The sequence below is a fragment of the Coturnix japonica genome, chromosome 7 (genome assembly GCF_054131305.1).
Source record: "Coturnix japonica strain WE chromosome 7, WE-NBRP24, whole genome shotgun sequence".
NCBI lineage: Eukaryota > Metazoa > Chordata > Aves > Galliformes > Phasianidae > Coturnix > Coturnix japonica.
The window spans coordinates 32,726,745-32,745,740 of record NC_140669.1 but is presented as its reverse complement, the minus strand read 5'-3'; the positions used below and the strand labels follow the sequence as shown (position 1 = coordinate 32,745,740).

Here is an 18,996-nt window from a genome sequence, read left to right as displayed (position 1 = left end):
TAACGCGCCAAAGAGCAAATAAACCCAGTGCCACAGGTGGCTTTAGAAATGTGGTATAAGTTCCAGTTCCAGAAATCCACTTCTTCCTAAAGAAAACTTGGAAATTTGATGTAATTTGGAAACATTCACTACTAAAACATTATCAAAATATCTATATTAAAAGAAAAAGGAGCGACCTGTTTGGGATGTTGCTTCATTGACCGTAAAATGGATGAAATTCTGAATGAGAAAAAAATCCAAGACAGTTTTGCTGTGAAAATTGTTTTCGAGTTGAGTATCTGATATCATTTTCAGTCCTCAGCAATAAGCGCTTATGTGGGGTTGATGAGGTCATTGTCGGTCGATGGTTCCAAATGCAAGAAATTAAGCTGAAATTAAATTTGAAAGATATCCCAGCTATGAGCCAAAACAGAAATGCTGAAGTGTAGCTGGCAGAAGATTCCAACATTATCCTGCCAGGGGGAGATTGAGCAATTCTAATACGTCTGTGAAAATCTCATCTGAGATTTGAAAGTTGTATGGCCGTGACGCTGGTTAAGGTGGTGAAATGTCAGAAGGGTATGCAGAGATGGTGTTTAAGGCCTGCTAAGTTGGTATGGAAGATAGTAGGAGCAATAGGAAAGAATGAATTTAAATCAAGACAACGTAAATATGTATTTTTAAATAACTGGTTTTCCACTATTCTTTATTGAGACTCACAAAGATTTTGGAAGCATTTGAAGGCTCTCTGAGGCAATGCATTTTTATTTTATTTTTTTTAAATGTTTAAAATGCCTAACTTTTAATGCAGAAATTATATTATATTAGGGTTAAGGCTAGTAAATGAATGCCTTCTTCAAAAATCTTTGCTTCTCTTGTCTTGGAGAAACCTCACCTAGAACTGTCAGCATAGATGAATTTAATCAGTTAGAAAAGGAGGCTGTGGGTGCCCATCCCTGCAGGCACTCAAGGCCAGGCTGGATGTGGCTCTGGGCATCCTGGTCTGGTGGCTGGTGACCCTGCACATAGCAGGGGGGTTGAAGCCCGATGATCACTGTGGTCCTTTTCAACCCAGGCCATTCTGTGATCTGTGATCTATGATTAAAAAGGAAAAAAGAAATTTGGGAGTGGTCTGCATTCCTTATATTTCACAGTTTAGAATTAACTTCTTTTTCGCCATGACCCCACCACTTGGCTGAGTCCAGGTCTGTGACATGGCATACGCTGCAGAGCCAGCTTTGGTGCAGTAACTTCCTGAGCCTTGAGTTTCAGTCTTCTTTCCTTGCTTCGTGCAAAAGATGAGACCCTTCTGAATAAGGATACATTCTATAAGGTTTATTAGTTTGATGATTTCTTGTTGCTAATGTGGTGTGTTTTCATCTGAACATTCCTTTCTTGTGATGCTTCAGGGACGCTACAGGTAGAGCCAGCATACAGACTGCTGCACAACAGGCTAAGCCCCTTTCTTACGGGCTTACTGTTCCCTCATCTCCCCTCCATCTGTTTAGTTGCAGGGTTTGGTTTCCAGCACAAGACTTGGGGAGGGAAGAAGGAGCCTCAGAGGCCTCACAAATCTTTCCAAGGGCATGCTTCAGTGATGAGTTGCAGGCAGATGGGAACTCATTTTGCCCAGCAAAAAGAGGAGGGCAGCAAGGCTGTGCAACTGCAGATGAGAGTTCAGCCCTAAGTTCAGCCCTTTGGTTGTTAAGGCATGAACTGAAGTTTGGGTTTTTTTTTTCCCCTTTCTATTTACATTAAAACCCCCATACACACAAAAAGAGAAAGAAAACCTTTAAATGAATTCTGTATTACTATTTATTTGTATATCATCTCATAGGTTACCAATTCAGTTACAGAGATATTTACGCACATACTTGTAACGTGATTTAATTGGGTGGTGGTTGGATTTGACACACGCAAACAAGGCTTGCAGAAGATAGATTTGATGCTCCTACTGTGAGCAGGCAAACCAATTAAATGGTAACAGATGCTGAAATAGTCTCTGAAATGACACGCCTGCTTTTAAGCACTTCCTTTGGTATTATTAAGGTTTGCAATTTCCTTTAAAAAATTCAAAAGCATTACTTGTAAACAGCAGTTCTCTTAAGGGTCTTGAACACCACAAGAGTTCTGTGTCAGTGGCTTTGACATGAATTATGTTCTCTTTGCATGTAAAATAGCTGTTATTGTCCACTAAGATGTGTGGATGATTTACCTTCTGTATCTTGGACGGGCCTGAGCTTCCCTCATCACTGTCTTTTGCCAGTGCAGGGCCACATTAGTGTCTATAATCAGTGGATATTTTCTAATTAATCACCAGTATTAAAGGACATTGCAGGTCAAACCTTGCGATGGAAAGCAACTAGCTGCAGAGGTCTTCCCGATATACTCGTGGTCCAAAAGATCTACTAAAAGAAAGAACTATGTAATCATAGAATTATAGAATCATTCAGGTTGGAGAAAACCTTTCAGATCCCCAAGTCCAACCCCAGCCCACCCCACCATGCCCACTGCCCACATCCCTCAGTGCCACATATCCACGGTTGTGGAACACCTCCAGGGATGGTGATTCCACCACCTCCATGGACAGCTGTGCCGCTGCAGCACCGCTCTTCCCGAGAAGAAATTGTTCCTAATAACAAACCTGAACCTCCCCTGGTGCAGCATGAGACCATCACATCCGTTCCTATTGCTGTTATCTGGGCTCAGAGTCCGATCCCCACCTCACCACAACCTCCTTTCAGGCAGTTGTAGAGAACAATAAGGTCCCCCCGAGCCTCCTCTGCTCCACATGAACACCCCCAGCTCCTTCAGCTGCTCCATATTATCTCTCAGAGGCTTTCACAGAGATCCCGCTCGGTATTTCCTCCATGGTTTTCAAGCCATTTTGTATACTCTCTAATATATGCAGCTCCAGTCTAAATGTGTGTTTAGAACTGCGTGGTGGACTATAATTTTCAGATTATGTTAATGACAGGCAACAAAAGAAGAGGTTCGTTTGAATTCCATTGTCAGACTGTCCCTCCTGTGGGTTCTGAATCTGCTGGGCAGCCCTGCTTGCAGGAGGTCCTGCTCCTGAAGACTTAACATAAATAAGAGTGACTGACTGGGAGCAAAGATGGAGCACCTCGAGCTCAGCAAACAGGGCTGTTATTTCCCTTGTTGGGAAGTAGCCACTCAGCGCAGTAACCATCGTGGAAGGGAGTTTAACTGAGTATTTGCATGCTAAGGAGATAGCGAGAAATAATTACATGTGAAATTATGCCGACGTATGTATGTGTTGTTGTGCTCTGTGCACAAAGCATTCCAACATCCAGTTGTATTCAGTTTACACTGCATGCATATGTTTGAAGTGTCACGCGTGCTTTGCTGCATGCACGGGCTTTTGGTGGACCTCGCAGCCCAAAGAACAGAGGATGTGTTATGTGAAGGTATGTACTTTCAGGAATGCCTGCAAACTCGATTTAGGATACAATTTCACCTCTTTCAGGACCTCTGAAATTCCTGAACGGGCATGCAGACCAATGCATTTCGCTCTAAGCAGTGTAGGGTGTTGGATCCTAGTCCTCAAGCGACGCAATGTATTCATGTTTGCTGAGTGAAATATCTGTCATTCAGCAGCTCCGGAGCACATCTAAACAGGCCCTTTGAGTTCCTGCGCATTCCCTAACAAAGTGATGAAAATAGCTTCAATGTACACGATTGTTCAGCTTAATTCATGATCGAAAGAGAAAAAAACTTTTAGTGCTTGTATAGGCAAGAGAAAAATGTGATTGTGTGCCATGGTGGGTTTGAGGGGCTCTTGGCTTGCGGAGCCTGGGCTTCCTGTTTGTGAAACATCTCCCTGTGCAGCCCTCCTATGGTATGAGCAGATCAGGGCAGAGAAAGCAACGTCTGTTTGCAGGAGGGATTCAAATATTTTTCAACGTGGTTCTGTTTTTATTTCAGGTGATGATTAAACTGTGCTGCATAAGGGAAGTTATTGGTGCCAGGATGACAAAGGGCATGTGTAGATGTAGGGAGGGTGTAACTAGAATCGTTATGCATTTCACCCAACCGCCTCCCGGCTCGAGCTTCAAAACGCACTTGTCAAGGAACCCAATGGGCTGAAGAGTAATTTGCAAATTGGGAATGGCTCGATTTTGTTCCTTAAAGAATATTTTATAGATAGATAGATAGATAGATAGATAGATAGATAGATAGATAGATAGATAGATAGATAGATAGATAGATAGATATGCATGCAGCCAACCCACATAGGTAGGAGGTTTAGAAAACTCATTATTTAATACCCTTAGCAAATAGCATGTGCTTTCCTTCCTGCTCAAAGCTATAAATCAGCAGCCTCCAGAAGTTAACCTTGGAGGGTGCTGAGTGCTTTGGTCCAATACATGCTAAGTGCTGGGGTCAGGGCACAGTACAGCAGCAGGGCTGCTCTTGGCCATCCTAAACATGTGGCCCTTCATGCGCCCATCCTTTGGTTTGGTTTCATCCTTAGGCTTTCTCTTGGGGTTTTATGCAGTGATGGGGAATTGTTCATTCATGCTGTAGTTTAGGGAAGTAAAGAGACCTGTGCTTAGCTTTACAGGTAGAACTTATCAAAACCTAGCTCAGGGATGTGCTTAAAAATGTGGTTAAGTACCTAAATATGTTGAGCCTTGCTCAGCAGGGCCATTCCAGTGCTGAAAATTAAGCATGTGTTTAGTTTCCTCCCTGTATATTAGCCTTCAGATGATCTTTTAATCTCTGTCTAGTACCTAGAATGAGAAAGCTGGTCCTGAGAGATTTTCCTTCTCGTTGCTCGCAGTGGAGCAGAGAAAGCAAAACTGAACTCTCTCCCTTTGTGCTGTACTTGTATTAAGTTTCTCCCTTCTCTTTCTCTCCTGACCATGCAGGAAGACACAGCACAGCTCCCTGGACCAGAGCTCCCCACCTCAAAGTGGCGTATCTGGCACCTACAATCACCCTGTCCTGGGGATGTATGATTCCAAAGATGACTTCCCACTCAGAAAAACAGGTAAAGCTCCCATTGATTTTCCACGTTACCTGCCATCTTTGCTGTGACATTTGGTCCTTACATTTCCAAAAGAAAAAAAGAGAAGGGAAAAAAAAGGAGTACGTTGCCAGAAAGCTGTATTTCATGGAACAATTTATTTAAGAAGCGCTCACACCACCCCACTCTCCTCTCCCCCTTCCAGCTGTCACTGAGCAAGCAGTGTTAGAGGGAGGCTTTGGTTATGCAGGCTTGTAGAGCTACATGCAGAAGACAGCTTCGTTGTGTGTCAAAGCTTGTGAGATGTTTTCACAAAGTCAAAACTAATACAGAGATCTGCGTGTCTGAAGTCAAAGTATGTTTTGCTGAGTGAGAAAAGTACCAAGAAAAGTTCATTTCTTCTGGGATTTGCATTTTATATACAAGTTTATACTTTAAATAAATAAAAACGTTGCTGCCAGTCAAAGTGTAGGGACTTCCTGCAAGGGTTTTGGTTCACACCTAGACAGTTATTTCTCAGTTAGGTTTCTTCTCTGCACAGCGGCTAAGCAAGTCAGTTATTTCTCAGCTATATATTATGTAAACCAGTTTGTTTTGTTTGGCTGTGGTCCTCAGCTCCATATCACATGCCTTGGCCAACACAGCCTCAGATTCTAACCTTGCAGGCTTGTGATTCTCAGCAGCCAGTTCCCTTCGGGGAAGAGCTGAGCTGCAACAAGCTCACCCCAATCTGGGGAGCTCTGCAGCTTGTATGGATGATGCAGATGGTGGTGTGTGTTGAAAATTGCTTCAGAATAGGAAAATCCTGTCTTGATTGAGCTTTGTGCGTCCCACAGGTGCTCCTAGCTATTTCCCAGGTGTATTTTGTGGACCTTCAAATGTACAGGGATGAGCACTGGTTTTAGTGATGGTGGTGGTCAGGAGTGATGGTGGTATGTTACCCAGTTCTTTCTATGGATTTACTACAGCCTTTGGTTGGATTGGCTATCCAAAATCAGTTCCCAGGAGCTGGCTGCATCTCCATTTCCTTCTAGGAGGGACATGGTTATTCTCACAACATTTCTTCTCCTAATAGCTAAAAGTCAGGTGGGTCTTGTGCGTCCTCATCATGATTTTCGTCGTCTCTGTAAACTGATGTGAAGATGGATTATTCTCTTTGGTTTTTTTGTTCTTTTGCCATCTGACAAGGAAAAACACAACACTTGTGCACTGCTGCCCTGTGCCTCCTGCCTCCCAGCTCTGTGCCTTTGAAGGCATTTTATGAACTTTTTTCCACACCATAGTACCTGTCCTACTGGGTGGATCTGTGGCTGGGCCGGCTGGCAGGTATCAAACACCATCAGCTGCACGAGAATCAAGATGGAAAAGCCCTTCCCAAGGTGAGGGCTCTTCCTGCACACGCCCTGGGCCTTCAGGGTAAGTGATGACAAGAAAGCAGGCCCTTTCTTCAGGACTCCAAAGGCAGAGAGGGAAACAGAATTTGCTGAAGGGCAGGGCATCCTCTCATCTCCATTTCTAGATAATGACAAGGCAAACACTGCATTAAGGTGCAGCATCTGCTGTTGCCTTGTCAGTGTTGGAGACAGCTGAAGTGACGCTGTCTGGGCCTCAGGACTTGTCCTTGCATAGAGGAGGTGAGTGCTGCTGGAGGACTGTTTTGAAAGGAGATTTCCTTCGGTTCTGGAGCTGTCAGCACAGGAGGATGTGCTTTGCATACACATCTGCCTGGAAGAAGAAAGGCCGGTCCTAGGCTGCTAGCAACCACTGATGCCATTTGCTTCTTCTCTGCTGAAGGCTGTCGGTCTCCTCTGGGAATTCACAGCGTGTCCTCACAAGGAAGCATTCCTTTGCTTCATATCTATTGCACAGGGCTTGTGGACAGCACGAATCTGAGGACCTTTCTTCTCTTTCCTATTCCTTTTGAATCCAGGACCCTCACTTTTGCAGAGCACATGTTAGCAAGCCCACAGAGGAAATGGTCTTTTACCAAAAACCTCCCTCTCTTTAGGGCCATTTCTTGACAGTTTTAATTTGAGGATAGATCATCCTTCCCACTGCAGAAGCTGTAGCAGTGGATTTCTGCAGAAGGAAAGAGAGAGTGTCTGAACATACCGCCATTGTTTCCTAGACTGAGTTCTGGTTAAGCCTCTGTCTGATAGAAACGCTGTCAGACAGAGTGAATTAAAGAAGATAAACGTGTCTAATAGCATTATTAAAAATCATTGTTGTTTTAAAATAGGAAGATAGTCAGCTGATTCTGTTTTTCCAGAACACCGATGCTTATTCTTTGTGGGCACTGGCATTAATCTGCTGGGGTTTTGTATGCAATGCATGCAAGTTCCCTTTGCAAGGTTCAGAGGAGACTCTTTTTTTTGTTGTTTTCTTTTCTTTTCCTTTCAGTGTAACAGCAGTTCAGACTCTTAACACAGTGATATCCTGCAGAAACCCCATTGCCAAGAATGTTAAGTTGCTTGGACTCCCGAACAGCCTGGTGTAAACAAAAGGCAGGGAAGGCTGGAGCCCATCCTAAATAAAGTTCTTTATTACAAGCGAGCTTTTCAGATTTTTGGCACCAGTCAAAACTCTGGCTTTGTATTTGTAATTTAAAACCGCCATATCGTGTAGTCCAATTTTATTAAATTAGATTAAATATTTGCAGTTCAAATAACAGAGTCCATCACACCACAGTCTTGATTAGCAGGGCTGGCATCAATCCAGTGTCATTGTTAGGGACTGGGGGGACTTGGGGCGCTGCAGGAAGGCACTTGGAGGAGTGATTTCTTCTAAGGGTACGTTTCTGAAGTTGGCAGCACGTTCTGCATGCTGAGAAATTGTTCAGAAAGAATGAACCTGTAAATAGTGGGTTTAAAAGAGCTACCCTTCTTTGCTTCGATCGTTTAAAGCATTGCAATGTGGGGTGGTGTGTGCCAGCCCTCTGTGTACCCCTTGGGGATCACTTGGTAGAGGAACACTCAAGTGTGAACGTTGCATAAGGGACGTGGTCAGCTGGCCACGCTCTCTTGAGTGAAAGTACATGTGTGCATGAGCAGTGTCTTAAGAGTACTTGGAAACATTCAGCTTGTGAAACAACAGATGCGTGCAGTGTGCTCCTAATGCATCCTGCCACCTGAAATTCCACCCTCGCTGCTTTGTCTTAGTAAGTTATGTCCCAGTTTGTTGGCCATTTGGGTTCTGCGTGAGGTTGCTGTGCTGACAGGCTCTGGCTGGTGCAGTTAAAAATGGCCTGAACTTGCGCTTAGCCTGGCTGCAGTGTGTTTCACTGAGTTCTCTCTATCTGAACCCTTTGTGGCTTTCCCTTCCTTAACCGAACTAAGAATAGTTTGGCTGATGCCATTCATGCTTTTCTCCTTTTGCTTTAAATAACTTAAGACAAGGATTCCTTATTTTTCCCCATTTGTGTAGTTTCCTTAACTACATGCATGCATGCTTCCTTTCCCATATGCATGATCTTGACATGCTCTTAATTAGAAAACTGAAATGACCTACGTCACAGGGATTTGTGAAAGACTGAAGAGCACCCTTTAACTTGTTAAAGTGCTTTTTCTTTTGCTCGTATGGGGTTTTTTCTTTGCTTGTTTTTTAACATGCCATGCAGGGTTTGGTTGTGTTCTATCAGACACCGTCTTTCCTTCTGGCTTCTGCGAAGGAGTGAGGATTCCTCACATTCGTTGGGACTTGACAGCTAATCAGGATTTCTAATGGAAGCCACGGCATTTCAATTAGCTGTCACTGAAATCACTGGTTTTGCCAAGCACAGCACCTGCTAGACTCGCCTGGCCAACATGCGTTCAGCTCTCTGGGATGCACGAACTGAAAACATCTCCCTGTCTGTGCTTCTATATTTAAACCCGACTCCAAAGTGGGAAAAAGAACCCATTTCTTCATAGAGCTCGTAAAAGGTGCTGTGTGAAGCTGTAAGCATAAACGTGCCTGCATCCACAGGAGTCATCCAGGCAAGCTGTGAGGCAGGCCCAGTTCTCTCCATGGCTTTGCTTCTGCTCTTGAATAAAGAGCAAGGGACAGCTGCTTGGTGTGCTTGGCTCAGACCCTGCGGCCACTGTCCATGTTCCATGGAGAATCCAAGGCTCTGGCTGCTGCTTTTTCCTGTGCCTCCAGCCTCACTGCTGACTGCTTTGGGGATGTGATGATCTGGATGAGCATGGTGACCTCAGAGAGGCAAAGGATTCTTGTGGTCCCAAGTGTGTTTGCACTGCAGAACCATGGAATAGCGTCTCAGGGTATGAATTTCCACTATTTCCAAAGCCAGTATGAATGTAATGCCAGACTGGGAGCTTACAGAGACATCTTTGGCAAGTATCTGTCTCTGAGTTTCCTGGCTAGGTAGTAAATGAGCATGTGCATGCGTGTGGCATGTACTTGGGGAGAAGCGACATCTGGGAAGTGTCCCAGGCCCCTCTTTCAGCTACTTTTTGCTGGGGATTAGGAGAAAAAACAGGGATCCTACACAGCAACCTTAGTTCTCAGCAATGTCTCTTGACAGACAAAATGACAGGCAAAGGAGAACTAGTTATAGGTCAAGTACTGTGTCTTGGGGCTTGTGGTAAAGGCAAGCTGTCCTTAACCTTCACAGCCCTTTCTTCTGCAAGGAGAAGTTTGTGGCTCGGTGTTGGCATAGCCTGGCTTGTGCACTTCCTGGCTGCAGTGACTTCCTTCCAGGAGCAAAGCAAGGCAGCAAACTGGGAGCTGCTCCTTAGACATCTCCTTGTGGATAGCACAGGGCTGTTGGAGCGGTGTTTGCATCTAAGGAGGTAAAATTGTTCTGAGCCCATACTTAGAAACAGTAAAAGGTAAAACGAAAGTCCATAATTAAAATAGTGCATTTGTCAAGAAAGGTACAATACCTCTCTGAGCTCTGATTTTGGAACGTTCTAAGTGGTTTGTTTTGTGACAAAGATTGTTTAGAGGAAAATAGAGTAGGTCGAAATCCTGGTGTGAAGTGGGAGTGTAATTTAGAGAAATCTTTGAGCTTTGTATGGTGCGGAGCATCGCTTAAGCTGGAAAGTAGCATTGCTTTCCACCCACACTGTCCTCCCTGCTGGTGTGGTTGGGGGTCCTGCCTCCCCAGGCGTGCTCTGCTGCGTGGAGGCTTCTGTCTTGTCATAGACAGCGTGCTCTGCTCCAAATGGAGAACGTCAGTCCGAATCCAAAAATAACTTAATGAAGGCAAAAATCACTTATTGCTGTAATGCTGCAGAATAGCTCCTCAGATCAGACCACTGACATTTCAGAGAACAGAACGAACCAGCTGGAGGACCAGCAAATGCTCTCTTTATTCCTTCCATCTCTTTTGACGGCCGCATTGGCATAATAGGGGATTCAGCTATGAAATGTGCTTCACGGTCTCCTACACAGTGCTGAGGTTTGTTTAGAAGCCAAAGGAGGGGCCATCCCCTTTTCTTGCTCAGGAGCTCTGCTAAAACAACCAGGGGGCACTTCTAGCATGAGTGTGGGGAATCCAAAAAGGGAGTATTGGGGTTTTCACTTGCAGCACTTCTGGATCAAATACCTACATACGTGCCCAGGTTTGTTTATGTTAGGAGTAGCCCAGCATCAGAGAGCTCAGTGCTGTTTTAAACACCTTACTGGGGAAACTCATATGCTAGACTTTGTTTTCTTCCTTCTTTCACTCTTATCCCCTTCCACATCTCTTATTTTTCCTTCCACATAATACTTTGAACTCTGCAGAATTGATGTCTTTATTTAGATTCAGAAAGGGGAAGACAAAGACAAGATGTAGCATTTCCATGTGCTTGTTTCTCTAGTCCAGTTTTGGCTGTTCACACTGGAAACCTTTGCAGCACTCAGGCTGCCTTTCTGCATGGTTGTATAGTGAGGCAAATGGTAGTGAAGCTGCAAAAAGCATGAACGTTGTGTGCTCAGCTTAGTGAAGCCTTCTTTGTCCTGCTTAGATGCTGAGACTACTAAACTTCAGCATGAAGAAATGCCAAGTGTTAGGCTTTAATAAGTTTTCAATTGAAGGACTCAGCCTACCACATATATACAGAATACTGGTGAATTTTGCCATTCCTCAGGTCCTTCTGACCAGTTGGAGCTGGATCCAGTATTTCTGGGGAAAAGAAGCAAGAAGCTCAGTTGCACAACCTGTGGTCTCTCCTGCCTAAACAAAAGATCACTAGTCTTTATTAGGATTCTATGTTGTGCAGAAGACCTGCTTCAGACAGGTTTCTCAGTTCCTTTGTGTAGCCATGGGGTAACCTGGTCTCTAGGAAAGTGACAAGGTAATTGTGTTGGCCTTTGCCTGACTGTTGTGGCTTGGAATGTGGTTTTAAAAGAAAATACCAAAGAATAATAGCATTTCTCAATCCCCAGCCCCCAAAATGAAGATATGCGAGGACTGGAATTAAAGTTTTCATGGTGCATTGTTTGCTTTATTCATAGATGTGCAATGGGAACAGGGCAAACTCTGCCCAGAATTTTGTGTTTTTAACTTGCGTAGACTTAATGTCAGATTAGTTCAGCAGCTTAGTGGATACAGTTCCAGGAAGAAAACAATGAGAATGACATAAATGTTGAAGAATTGGATTACATGAGTTCTGCTGCAGTAAATGAAGTAAAAGAGGGGTAACTTGGGTTTGAGTCTGTGAAAACTAAGGAAGCTTTTGGCCTAAGTTCCAGTTATTAATTTACTCAGAGAAAAACAAAATATTCTTTGAATAAACCCCCTATTATGGGCCAAATTAAGTATGTCACTGCTAAAGAAATCCCACTGGCTTCTCTGAAGCTGACTCAGACTTGGCCATGGGCTTCGTTTCTCTGCTAAACAGGAATCAAACTGATTTTCTAATAAATTCACAATGTTTGTTTAAAATAGTTCACCACCTTAAATTGTAGAAGACCAGCATGTTTGGGGTTTCAGTTTAAAGTTCTCCATGTTGGGCTAGTTTGCAGTCGCTGGGAACAACACTTTGGGCACGAGGCCTGGCAGGATGAGCCTCAGGAGGTTTTCAGTGGAACTGGGGTTATTGAGTGAAAATGGAATGGATACCAGTTGCCGAACTGGTATCGGTAGTTGTGTGTCATAGAATTGCTCAGGTTGGAAAAGACCTTATAAAAGGTTATATCCAATCCAACCACAACATAACCATGCTACCCTGACCCTAACAACCCTACGTGTGCAATCATTGAATTGCTCCAATTCAGATGTCTTTTAAATTCAGAATTTGTGCTTCTGAAGGACGGCTCTCTCTGGTTTAAAACCTTTATCATGTAGTAGTTTAGAAACCATGCAGATAAGCTGAGTTTTGGAAAATCCTCTTGAAAACTTTGTCTTTGGTTATGAAATGTGATAGATGTCCATTCTTTGAACTGCAGGCTGTTCTGCACTGCTGGTGCTGAGTCTTAATTCCCACCGCTTTGGGTTGTATAACACCCAATTAAAGGCACACAGGGATTATGCTCTCTGAGGTCTTGATGACATGTTAGATTTGGGATTGTATTTGGGAGAAAAACTCGCAGTTCTATCAAGGAACAAAGGCAGGGTGTGTAACTAAACAAGTGTGGTTCTGAAGTAGAGAGTTTGTGTTTCAAAACTTGATCCTCCATCTGGAGAGAGCAAAGCATGAGTATTTTGGCCATAACTTCTCTCTTTCAGGTTTGTAACTCAGTGTGTTTGTTCCCTTCCTTCTCCGTGGATGGGTTTTATGTTATGGCTGTATGCAGGGAACATATCTGATAGTGCGAGGTAAACTGTGATCCCCAGATCTGCACTCCCTGACGTCTTGCAAGGTGTTTCCAATCCATTCATTCTCTGTGCTGAGAACCATACAATTACTCATCTGTTCCCACCAGAAGATGTACGTCAGATGAATGCCACGCACGATATAAATCGTGTGTGAATGAAATTTACACCGAAGTACAGTTTATATTGTCATGTTTTTCTTTGTCAGAAGATAGATCCTTGCAACAGCTGTGGCCCAGGCTTATATTTCATTTACTAGCTGGCAGTGCAAATGTGTCTAAAACGGAATGGATCAGCATCTAGCTGTGACACATTCCCATTTATTCTTTGAGATCTTGATAGTAGTGTCTCGATAGTTACTACTCAATGATACATGCAGCAACTCTAAAGCAGGTATACTGAGATACTGAACCCTCATGTCCAAAGACAGCTTTAAAAATACAAAGGCCAACTCTAGCCTTAAAGAGAATTTCAGACAGGAACTATATTCAGAGCACTCACTTCTACTTTATCTAGTCCACTCCTCTAATTTTGTCCTCCATGCAAATGACACATTTGCATTCAGCCCCCTGCCATTTTATATGCAAATGTCCTCTAAGATGATTCTCTCCTTTGCTAACACACTTCATGTTGCATTTTAAGCATCATCTTGATGAGTGACACTTTTTTTAGTGCTTCCTTTATCTCTCACTGGCATTTATCTGTCCCAGGCAGTCATGAAAAGCTCTTCTTTTCCCCTTACCAAAGTTTCATCAAAGAGCTGTTTTGATGGCTTAACTTAAAGCATTTGATCTTGAATTCATCAGCTTCTGATTTTTGAGCCCTGCAATTAACATGGTTGGTCTTGATCTTTTACATGACCTAGTGGTCAAAGCCAATTGTAGGGAAATACATCCGTAGCCAGACTCAGTTAATTCAAATCAGTTTGTAAACCCCATTTTAAGGCTTCTAAAGAAATGCAGATTATTGGCCTCGGAGTGCAGGGAGCTGAGCGCGTTGGTAGTTAATGGCAAGAGCACAGGATTTGCTGGTTCAAAGGGATTAAGCTGCCTAGTTGTTAAGAGATTGGGGAATGGAAAAGATTGGGCCAGTTCACAAATCTCATAACTGTCAGGAGCCTTCAAGCACCAGAGCAGATATTTTGTATATACTCAAGGGATTGCAAAGTTTACAGAGAAAATCATCTCGCAGGAGGAATCTTGACTTAAGGCTTCATTACCTTTGTAAGAACTCGATAAGCTGCGCGGTACAAACGTGCTTGGTGTTGCCAGTTGCCATTAACGCAGAGGTATTAGGGGATCCCGGCAGTTCTGCTTTGACTTCTAGAGAAATGAAATCCCAGGATTTGAGTACAGAAGTATTTATTTAAGAGAATATTTCAGCTGTGTGATGCTCACAAAGCAAGTCAGACTGTGGTCTCAGCAAACAGATGCACACCCACTCTGTGCAGCCCTGAATTTTCAAAGTATTTGATGTGTTTTCTAGATACAGTCTAACTCTGTGGCCGAGGTGATGTAATCGAGTATCTCCCCAAATAAATAAACCTCCTCCTCCCTGCCCTTGGCTTTGCCACTGGCCGCACTCCCATGCCCTTCTTCTCCAGTTGCTGCTGTTGCTCATTGCATCCCAGTTGAGCTGAGTTGCTCTGGGGAGCTGAAGCACTGAGGAAACATTTCTGTGTTTTGTTGTGGGATTTGATTTGTGTTTTCTACCCTCCATCTCTCCTGGTGTCCCTCCCAGGGGCAGCTCACATCGTGGTCTGATGACTCCAAGGGTGTGGGGCTGCCCATTGCACCAAGCCATGGCAGGCAGCCTCCCAGCCCCACAGTGTTGCTACCTGCTGACCAAGCAGCAACATCTCAGCTGTCTCACCTATCCCTGTGTTGATTTTTAGATCTCGTTAAGTTAGGTTCCACCTCTGGCGTGGGAGAAAGTGGAGCAGAAGCAGGAAACTGGGGAAGTGAATTGGTGCTCTCCGGTCTGGTCCAAATGAGTTCACAGCAGATTGTAAGGCACTGGGGAGACAACGCTGAAGGATGGTTATTATTTTTAATTAAGACAGTATTGACTTTCATTATCAGTGAATTCAGGTACTGCATAGGCTTGAAACCATTCATTATATTTAGAAGACATTGCTCCACATACACGGTATGAAATGACTATTTTTGTTTAGGCTTTGCTGATGCCAAGCTGTAATCTAGGTTTTGCACCGAGAAACTCAGCTACTAAAATAAACACTAAAACACTCTTTGCTTTTCCTTCTTTTGCTCAGCATCCGAACCCAACCTGAAATTACGATCCAGACTAAAGCAGAAAGTTGCTGAAAGACGGAGCAGCCCGCTGTTGCGCAGGAAGGATGGCCCGGTGGTCACTGCTCTGAAGAAGCGCCCGCTAGATGTCACAGGTATGTTGGGCCAACAACAAAAGGTGCAAACACACTGAAGCATCCCTTTCCAAAAGCAGTTCTTGCATCCAGCTCATTTTGCAATCTGTATATCGTTTGGCTCTCAATGTTGGAGAAGAATATAGTGATATGGCAAAGGGTTTTAATTGAAAACAGGGGAGGTTTAAATTAGGTGTTAGGAAGAAATTCTTCACAGTGAGGGTGGTGAGGCCCTGGCAGAAGCTGCCCAGAGAAGCTGTGGCTGCCCCATCCCTGGCAGTGCTCAGAGCCAGGCTGGATGGGGCTTTGGGCAGCCTGGTCTGCTTGAAGGTTTCCCTGCCCATAGCAGGGGTTGGGGCTGGGTGGGCTTTGGGTTCCCTTCCATACCAAACCATTTTATGATTCTGTAATAGTTCACTAGTGGGTGATGCAGGTGTGCGCCAGCAACTCAGGTCCTCAGGTACCCACCTGCAGAGACAGCACTGCCAACATAATGACCCCTCTTTTTGAGCTACATTTAATATATATGTAGGCAGATAAAGATATGCCACAGGACTACTGTTTTTTTTTCCTTGAGCATTTCTCTGATCTTCAGCAACTGGGGGTTGAGCAATAAATTGTCTCCAAGGTGATTCTCCCAATATCCATGGGGAAGCCATAACTTGTGGCTCTCTTTCTCCAGCAGTAAATGCTGTACAACCCTGGGATGTGTTTGGCCTTGGGAAGATTGCCATTTTTCCTTGTTAAGTAATTATGTTCCAATTTTATTTTAAGGCCTTTTTATTTAATACATATAGCTGGTATTTTGGACTAGATATTTACAGTTCCTTGTTGAAAAATAGTATTCTTCTGGGAGTGAAATTTGTAAGGAGGGCTCTGAGTAAACTGATTTGGATAGATCACCATAAAGTTAATACTTAGCACCATCTAGGGATGCCTCTGTGTAAGTACCACTGTGTGACTGCTTTCTCTTTCGTCTGGTTTTTAAGGCATGTTATCATGACTCACCCAAACTCCAAGTGAGCTCTCCTTAGGTTTCAGGAGTTCCTGGGGCAGCTATGTGCTGCTCTGTGTCTGTGCCTCTCAGCTTGGAAAGGAAATGGATTTCAAGAGCTATGTATAATTTATATCAGATCTGAAAACTGAATTTACCTCTCTCTTCATATCTCGCTATACGTCACGTGGCTTTTAGGATAAATCACGCCCCAGTGTCTAACTGTGTGATCCAAATAATGCCTTCAGAGACAGCAGTGGAAGCTCCTGCTTCTCTCTGGGCACAGACCTTGTTCTGGAAGGCAGCCTGGAATCTACCTAGAGAAATATCAGAGCAAAGCTGAGCAGAGCTGTGCTTGGTGCTGGCTCTGGATGCACAGGTGTGACTGAAGAGGGTTCAAATGTCTGCTGGAGCAGTTATGGTGAGAGCAGACTTTGGATTGTAACATAACTTTTAACAGTCCCTCCGCAAGGATAAGAAATCACTTTTAATCCATCTTCATAGAGTCAAAGTTGGAATGTAGTAGTTTGCCTACCATCTAGGTAGCATACATGAAACCTACTGTTGGTAATGATGTGGTGCCAATAAAAGCCCCACCAAAAGGCTGTTCTGCATGCAGTCAGAATGCTTTAATGCTTTTTCATAGAGAAGTTCAGTGTCAGGTTCTCATTTTGGGTTTACTCACTGCTGAGTTCTTGATAATGAGGAAGCCTGCTAAATGCCGAGAGAAAAGAAAAAGGCAAGCAGACGTCTCTGATAAGCTGTTGGAGGTCCTTGCAGTGATCAAAATAGCAATATATACAGAATAATGGCCACTAAAAGTAGTTAAGAAATCCTCCAAGTTGAGTTGGCTTTTATTTCTCCTGGGGCATCCTGGAGCGGTTATGAGACTGCTGCAGCCTGAAGCCTTGCAGCTGCTGGGAGATTCTTCTGATGTTGGGCAAATCCTGTGCCTGAGGGTGAAGGAAAGCTCAGAAAAAAAATAAGCGTTTTAATGTTATTTACTTCTAAAAAAAACAAAAGGAGAAACACTGGAATCTGTGCCATGCACGGGGTGGGTGAGCTGAGAAGGGAAGTTTGCTGGCTGTTGCGATTCCATATGCTGCTTTTGTTTGTTGTTATTTCTCCATAATTAATGGTGAGGCTTTGATTTCAAGCTGGCCATCTCTGTGTTTCTGGCTGACGAGTTCACAGGGAGTGTGTTGATAAAACATAGCAAGGTGAGAGGATTTGCTGCAAGTCCTGGTGATAACAGAATTATCCAGGGGCATCAATTCTGCTTTGGGTCTTCCAATGAGAAAGTGGTTTGTTCTCAGAGTGGAAAAGACTTGCAAAAAAAAAAAAAAAGAAGGCAATATCCTGAAGTGGGTTTAGTCTCTCTTGGATGCAGTGGGGTTTCACCTGACTTACTGTGATATGTCCATGCTGAAATGGTTCCCTTTGAGACAAGTGCGTAGTCCAGCACAAGGAGTTGGGTTGGGACTGTAGGCAAATGAAGTTTAAAGAAACGCTGTGGAAAAATGATGCAGAACAATCTGACATGACTGCAGTTTGGCCTCTGAAAGCTTTCCATGTCTTCTGTCATCTTCCAATTGTATTTAAGGTCATTAATACTCTTTTAAAGAGAAATCCCCTTGAGAAGAATACACAAACAAGGTAAGTAGGTGCTTGGAGAGGCCGTTTGAAAGCGCGTATCGGTGTTTTAAGTGCCCTGTGAAAATGTAAGGAGGAGATAGGGAGAAGGGTTGCCTTCCTCCAAAACAAAACTCGAGGGATTGTTATCTGTCTAAATATCATCTCAGAGATTGCTTGTCACGCTAAAAGTTGGTTTTGGATGTGTTTTAGACTCTGCATGCAACAGTGCTCCTGGATCTGGTCCCAGCTCTCCAAACAACAGCTCCAATAACATAAGCGCTGAGAATGGAATTACAGGATCAGTCACGAGTATACAAGCAGAGGTACAGAGCCCTTCCTTTCTCTGAGTTTAACACTTGGGTTTCTAATCAGATCACACAGAGGTTGAGGTGTTGGGGCACACAGGCGGGTGTGTGGCACGCTGCAAACCCCAGATCATGACTTGGAGCAGACCCGGGGAATTACCTCTCGGGCTGGGCTGACAGGATGCATTACCTGTTTATTAAATCCAGTTTGTACCAGCTCAGGAGCTGCTTGTGGTAACTCATGCTGGTTTTATTGTGAGTGGAGAGTAAAAATAGAGTGATTTGACAAGGTAAAACATGAAGATCATTTCCTGGTCAAGCATGAGCGTTGTAATATATTGGGCATCTGTTCTCATATATTGTATATAGGGTGAACTCACACACAGTAGGTTACTATGAGTATGGCCAAAGCAGAACTGGATTAAACAGATTTAACTTTTTCCTCCCTGTTTAGGGTTGAAAGCGTGTTCCCAGTTACCATGTGCTGAGGTTTGCAATCCCATAGGCTTCCACTGTCACTTGAGGCATCTGCTATGGCTGTCAGGGCAGGGCATTGGGCTGGGTAGATTCAACACAGCACTGTGTTCAGTGTTACTGAAGCCCACCTCTTCCTAAAGGCATATTATGGAGTGTAGGCTATGTTAACTGGCCCTCAGTACAAGCCTTAGAAATCCAGGGTGGCATTGTCACATCACCGGGGCTGTGGGGTTGTTGGTTGGGTTTGCAGAACTGAAGGCTGGCTGGAGTGCAGGCACTTCTGGGTATATAGCTGTTCTCCCCAGGAGGATGAACGCTCACCTACCAGCTTTGCTGATGCAAGAGCTGTCAGTCTTAACTATACTTAGCAAACTTCAAGCCTCTGAGCTTCAAAGGTCACCACCTTCCCTTTGCCTCTTTTTGCAGCTGTATTACAGTGGCTAATTCACAGCAACACCTCTGCATGTGGGGAAGGAAGCACCTTGAGCT

General features: G+C 44.0%; 1 protein-coding gene across 26 annotated transcripts in view; it reads left to right on the top strand.

Annotated features, from left to right (window-relative positions):
* The window catches only part of HDAC4 (histone deacetylase 4), a 182,875-nt gene that overhangs the window by 103,042 nt on the left and 60,837 nt on the right, over positions 1-18,996 (top strand). For all 26 annotated transcript variants that reach the window (XM_085553661.1, XM_085553651.1, XM_085553659.1 and 23 more), the window contains 3 exons: positions 4,875-4,996; positions 14,986-15,117; positions 17,936-18,048. In XM_085553661.1, coding sequence (XP_085409787.1) covers positions 4,875-4,996; positions 14,986-15,117; positions 17,936-18,048 — 367 coding nt within the window. The remainder of the gene's footprint in view (positions 1-4,874; positions 4,997-14,985; positions 15,118-17,935; positions 18,049-18,996) is intronic.